General features: G+C 40.1%; 1 protein-coding gene across 2 annotated transcripts in view; it reads right to left on the reverse strand.

The window, feature by feature from the left end:
- Window positions 1-6,286, reverse strand: part of CHIC2 (cysteine rich hydrophobic domain 2) — a 74,192-nt gene extending 67,906 nt beyond the window's left edge. Inside the window, exons 1-2 of one of the 2 annotated variants that reach the window (XM_032400380.1) lie at window positions 5,775-6,286; window positions 1,565-1,618 (exon numbers count right to left, since the gene is read on the reverse strand). In XM_032400380.1, coding sequence (XP_032256271.1) covers window positions 1,565-1,618; window positions 5,775-5,893 — 173 coding nt within the window. In that variant the 5' untranslated portion in view covers window positions 5,894-6,286. The remainder of the gene's footprint in view (window positions 1-1,564; window positions 1,619-5,774) is intronic. The other variant, XM_032400381.1, reaches the window with a different exon arrangement.
- Between the last annotated feature and the right edge of the window lie 410 nt (window positions 6,287-6,696).

Raw genomic sequence — 6,696 nt, forward strand, 5'->3', positions numbered from 1 at the left:
AGATTCTGACCGGGGATGTCAGAGATAAGAACCTAAAATGTGTATCTTTTAAAATGCTCTTAGTGATTCTGATAATCAGGCAAATTTAAGAAATCTTGCATTGGGATTAAGCTAGACTACCTGAACACTGAAAGTCTGGTTTAAGATCTGATTTTATAAATGGATTCTGAAACAAATTATGAAAAGTCACAAAAAATCTTACACAGAAGATAACAAAGGACACTAAAAAGTATCTGTTGCTACATGTTATACTTAAAGTCTAATTTTATTGAGAATAAAATCTTAAGTAGCTTTATAGATTAGAAAGCAAAACCAGACACAGATACTAGAGAGACATAAAAGATCCCCTTCTGAGTACAGTTGGTCCAATATCCTGAGCCTTTAACCTATTAGGAATATAAACTCAAGTTTGAGTTCAAGAGCAGCTCTCAAAGTAAAAATGCTATTCTTTAAAGAAATATTATTATTCAGAGTAATGTTATTTAGAATAATAGTATTTGAGTAATTACCATCATAAATAATTTCATATAACTTATTTTTCACCATTTAGTCCCTGTATTCCACTTAGCTAGTCACATAAAATTTTAAGCACTAGTCAATTTTACATCTGTTAATAGGCAGAAATCCAACACTGAACTGTTTGGACTGAAACACCATGTAAATTTCAAACTCAAATACAGTAAAATTTTGGAAACTTCAGTTTACAACCACATTCCTCATTTCTTCAAGAAAGTTTACCCACTGAGAAGTTTTAGTAGTTGGTCCAATTATTTAGCATTTTTTTTCCTTTGTATTCTCAAAAGATATGTTCAATGCTATATTCTAAATCAAACTAATTTCCTTTCAAATGATAAGGAATAAGAAAAATCTCTGGGGGGAAAAATGTCTTAATTTTATAATTTCCCCATAATTATCAAATTTTGTTTAAAAAAAGAGAAGCCGTTTATCTTCTGAATATGATTTTATAAGAGTTCTATTGTAAAATATTGTTTACCTCAGTAGGAGGTTCAGGAAGGGAGGAAAACAGTTACTCCTTTGGCAACTATGACAAGGTCCAAAGATGTATGCAATTACCTCATTTATTTAGAGAACATTTTAGGACTTATAATATTCCAGACACTGTATTAAATAGTGGAGAAATAAGACCAATAAACATAATTCCTGCCCTCAAAGAATTTTACAGCTTTATGGAGAAACATCAAAATAAGGTCTTCAAAAATCTCAAAAACTTTAATCTTTAAAAATGGAATATGCCTTATATATCATGCTGGGTGGGAGAAAGGAGGTGAAAACAGTAAAGTTAAAAAAAACTGTTTAATTAAAATGATTCTGTTACTTGGGCAAATCATGTTCAGATCTCCTGTTGCCAAGTACAGCATCTGATAGCAGTCTTGAAATACTGATACATTTCAAGATAGACTATTTTTTATTAAATCTACCATTTGAAAGGTCAAGGTGTTCTTGTGATATCTCCTATGCAAAGATCTTATTGTGCCCCAAAGTAGTTTCCAAGTTTTTTCATTTTAAGCCACATTTCTAAATCTTTCAATTTTCCACAGCATACCTGAGATGAAGACAAGCAAAGAGTGAGTTCCACAGCCATTGGTAAAAACTGGTGCTGAAGGATGAGGAATTATTTGTGGAGATGGTAGGAAGATTATACCTCAGAAGAGAGTACATGAAGATACAATAATTTAGTGAAATTAAAAGAGAATAACATTATTAGAAACAAACCTTAGCAAAATAACTTGGCTCTATGACAGGGCTTAAGTTAGAAGTCAAAGATTATGCCCTAGGAAAGCCCCAAGTGTGATTGTGATATAGGAGGGCACGAAGTGATACAGAAGTAAATAATGTCAGTTATAGCGATAGATCAGCTAGGGAATACTGGCCTAAAAACTAGATTTAAATTCTAATTTTTAGGTTAACATCCTTTAGCACTATCATCATCGTGAAAAATCAGTCTTCCACAATGATCACTATTATGTTGCAAAATTTACTGAGAGGTAAAAAACTTCATAATTTTAAAATATTAACCAACCTGGCCTACACCACCTAATAAGTTAATCACTTTTCCCCTCATCTTCATTACATACATAATGAGAAGACACTCTCTCCCTTCCCCACCTCTCTCTCTCTCTCTCTCTCACACACACACAAACTTAATTGAAGTGTGAACTCAAGTCTTTTAAATTACATATATATAAATATTAAAGAACTTATTTCCCTCTTCCTTCAAGTACCACTTTTCCTCAAAACATGCTTCTGTGTATCTCCCTATTGGAACTGCCACATTGTTCCATACTGCTACATGCAAATCTAACAATGAAGAAAATTATTAAACTCATCCAGAAGGATGTCAAAAAAGAATACTGATCATGATGGAAGTACAAAGTATAAGTCTGATTTGCAGTCAATATAAAAATATCTGCAAGGCGCCTGGGTAGCTCAGTCGGTTAAAGTGTCCAACTCTAGATCTCAGCTCAGGTCTTGATCTCAGGGTCGTAAATTCACACCCCACATTGGGCTCCACACTTGGCGTGAGCCTACTTTAAAAATAAATAACTAAAATGAATATATTTATATTACAAACCACATTAAAGCAGACTTTGTTTAGACAAATTATTATTTCATATCCTTATATCCCCAAAATTTGATAATGCCCCCAAACTGACCTTGTGTAGTAGAAAATGGAAAGTAACTTACTTTCTCACATCACTATAATGGCATACCAAATCATGTCATATGAGAATACAGTGATTTCTAAAATAAGAGTAATACTATAATACAATACATTGAAGTAGGGAGGGGGAAAAAGAGCAAAAATATTCAACTATAAAGTATAAAGGTCTACTCAAAAGTGAAATCTATGAAAAACATAAGTGGATGAATCTATATCTTTTCAGATTGATCTGGTTTACAGCTGATTCAGTTTGCAGTATCATTTATTTCCAAACCAGTAAGGGAAGACTGCTCTAAAGAGTTCCATAGTTTTAAACAGGTGGGGTGGGAGCAGTGGCAGTTTTACCATAACTGTTTTACTAGTTCTTCCCATTTATATTTAGAGGTAAGAAAAACAGAACATGCTCAACAGTTAAAGTAACCCATAAGCACCAATTTCAAAAACCTTTATAGGCACTAACTGGGCTACCAATTGGCATAGCATGCCTGTGAATTATGCATGACAGAGTCATGTAAAAAAAAGTTCCGTATTACTATTACTCTACTTATCTATGTCACCACAGAACAGGTTTAGGTTTTCAATAAAGAAAGATTTGTACTAATTTTCATCAAAGTACTTCACATAGCAATTTAAATATATAAATTGTTTAGAAATGGAAAAACAGGACTAAAGTCAATCACTGTTAGGTCTGAAAATGGCAGTTCTGATTTCTTAGTACTGTGCTTTATGCTTATGTTTCTCAAAGTGGAGCACTGTAAGTGTGGAGGGTAATTAATGAAGGTTAATATTTATTGAGCACAGTATCACATAATGTGATGAATTCTTGGCATATATTGTCTAATTTAATCGTTAATAATCTTAGAAGTTAAGAACTATAATGATCCCTGTCTTAACTGAAGAGGCATAAATAATCTACCCAAGTGGCAGAGGGTAGATTTGAACCCAGAGCCTAGAACCAAGGTAATGGGGAAGAGAGATAAAGTGACTGAGAGAGATCACAGAATTAACTCCCAATGTAGACAGGCATACTGCTTACTGATGGCACATAATTCCTCCTCATACTCTGGAATACTGGTTTTCATCCCTGGCTACACATTAGAGTCACCTGTGGGACTTGCTTAAAAAAAAAAAAAAAAAAAAACCTATCCTTGCCTGGGGCCCTCACTCAGATACCTGGTGTTCAACTGACCTGGCCTGGGGAGAAGGCACCATCTTTTGTTCTTTTGTTTGTTTTTTTAATCTCTCCAGGTAATTCTAAAGGGCAGTAAGACTGAAAACCACTAATAATTCTTCTCCACCCTGTTAACCTCTCTAAGTACCCAACTACAATCAAATTTACTAATCACCTATTTGGTTCTGAGCACTTCATCTATTCTATATTCTATTTACCGAACAAAGTGCTTAGTTTTTCTTTTACTTAAACAGAAGAAACATTACAACTATACTAGCATCTTTTTAAATAACAAAACTTTGCCAGCTTTTCTTTGACAAGAGGAAAATAGGAGGAAAGGCAGCGAGACAGCATGAAAGAGATTGAAAAATCCGTTCTTTAAGCATCCATATACCCCTCAGGTTTAAAACAAGGTAAAAAGGTCCTAAGAGTCAAACTAAAATATTACATGGCAGGCTATGAGACTAAAAAAGTTCTGTGATATATGTTAAAGAGAGATTTAATATCCATGATATCTCTTAATTCTGCTGGAGATGACAGTTAAAACACTAAGTAACTGCTATTGTGGTGATAAATCCCACTGTCTTCCCATGGCGCTGTGACAAGTGATTATGCAGTGTTTTTACCCTATAAGTCACCTGAACATAAACTAACAGGTGCTAAAGAAATCAAAGCATTACAAAAGCACACCCAAACAACAATATGGCTGGTCATAACACGTAGTGAGAAATGCAAGGATTTTGCTGACAATCTCAAAGGAGAAGTCTTACCGTTTCACTAAAAGTTATTCACTGCACATCCCACTCACCCTACACCAAAAGTATAATGGAAACTGTTCCAGACAGTCTCAGACTTGCTGGCCCTTTTATTTTACTAAAAAGGTGAAATGTGGAGATAACTGACAAGCATGGAAGTTTGACTTAGATTTGAACAGGAGATCTAAAATGAAGAATATAAATACTTCAAGTTGTACAAAACTCTGGACTTCTCAGAGAAACATTACAAAACTTCCTGCTTCCGGACAGCTCATTATTTGGTTCAAGTCTTCACATTCCTTTATTAGTCATGACTCTTTACAAAGCTCTCATTCCTTATTGTCTGAATATCGGACTTTTAAATGTTGCAAATCAGATTTACAGGAACCCTTATCAAATGAAGAAACCATCCCAGAGTTCATGCCCAGAGGAGACTTAGATTACATAGAGCCCTCAGTAACCTGAGCAGTGTGTGTCCATCACGTAGATTTCTTTTTAAAAATTGGTTGTAAACATGTATCGTTCTGCATATCTCAAATATAGGTTCATCTATACATTTTTATCATATACAATTACAGGAACTCCATTACTTCCGCAGAAATTGACTCTGCAAGAAACTGGGAAGACCTCTGAGTGTGTGTGAAAGGCACAGGCACGACAGTGAACCACTCAATGCCAAATGTCACTGGGGTCTCATATGGCCCAGATCTGGCCACAGAGCCATATGTCAATAGGCTCAAAGGCACAGACGAGGAGAGAGAACCACAGGGTAACTGGGTAAGAAAACAAGGGGGAGGCACCTCATAAATATGTGTACTTCCACCCCGAAGCTGAAGGGGTGGCCCAAAGGGCAGACCCTAAAGAAAAACCTTCCCTCCTGCGATCCGTCACGTCGCCCAGGCCTAAAGGGCCCGCTAAAGGGGGTAATGGGGTTGGGGGGGTGGGGGGAGGAAGGGCAGTGTCTGTCCCCACTTCAGAGACCGAAACAAATTAAATTAAAGCAAGTTCTCACTTCCTGGTCGCCTACTCTTCCCGAAGGCCTCGACACAAGACGGACACCGGGGATAGAGGGCTCCCCAGGAGTACGGGGGGAGGGGGAAGGGAAGGGGGGCCCACCCCAGCCCTGCACCTTCCCGTCCTCGCCCTCCCCTCCTCCGGGCCTTACACGGTGACGTGACCGGAGCCGCGGACCACCACTGGGTCCGGCGAGTACTTGAGCAGCTGCTCCTCCAGGGCCCGCTCTTCGTCCTCCTCCTCCTCATAGATCTCGTCGAAATCCGCCATCCTGAGCCTCCAAGGCCCCCTGCCCAAAGGGGCCTGACTCCAGGGGCTGGGGCCGGGATAAGGGCTGGCGAGGAGGCGGAGGCTGAGGGGAGTCGCTGCCGCGGGCTCAGAGGCCGCGGAGATCGATCTTGGCTGCCTCGGCTCCGGCTACAGAGGAGATGGGGTCCCGGCCGTCGCCGTCGCCGCCATTATCATCAGCAATAACAACAACACAATGTCAACATCCGCCCAAGGGCCGACACCTCCACCAGCACCGCCGCTGCCGCCGCCGCCGCCGCAGCAGCAGCAACTCAGGCAACCACAGCAACAGCCAGAGCCACCCGCAGCGGGAGCAGCCGGCTACGGCATCGCGAGACTTCCCGGGAGGAGTGCGGGCGGGTGCGTGGGCGCCGGTGTGCGCAGGCTGGCGGGCGGGAGCGCGCACGTGAGGCCTCGCGCGCTCCCAGGGCGCCTTGCTCCCTTCCTCCGCCCCCCGACTCCCGCCGCCGCCGACGCCTTGGGAGCGCGCTCCCGCCGGCGAGGTCCCGCCCTCCACGAAGTGGGTTGCGGTCCCGCAAGGGATGTCTCTGAGGCCCGGAGGTGTTGACCCCGACTCAGAGAATGGAGCTCGGAGTGTCCAGTGGAGCGCTTAGTCACCCAAAGTAATCTCGAATCAAAACAACTAAAAATAAAAACACTGGTTGGAATAGAGAATTTATAGTGCGTGTCTGCCTGTTTAATCTAATAATTGAATCTCGCTTTTTGTCAGTTTTTTTAGTCTTGATGAGAACCAGAGTCTGTACTTTCCTAATTTAGGAAGCCCA

This window comes from Phoca vitulina, unplaced genomic scaffold, assembly GCF_004348235.1.
Source record: "Phoca vitulina isolate PV1807 unplaced genomic scaffold, GSC_HSeal_1.0 scaffold3, whole genome shotgun sequence".
Classification (NCBI taxonomy): domain Eukaryota; kingdom Metazoa; phylum Chordata; class Mammalia; order Carnivora; family Phocidae; genus Phoca; species Phoca vitulina.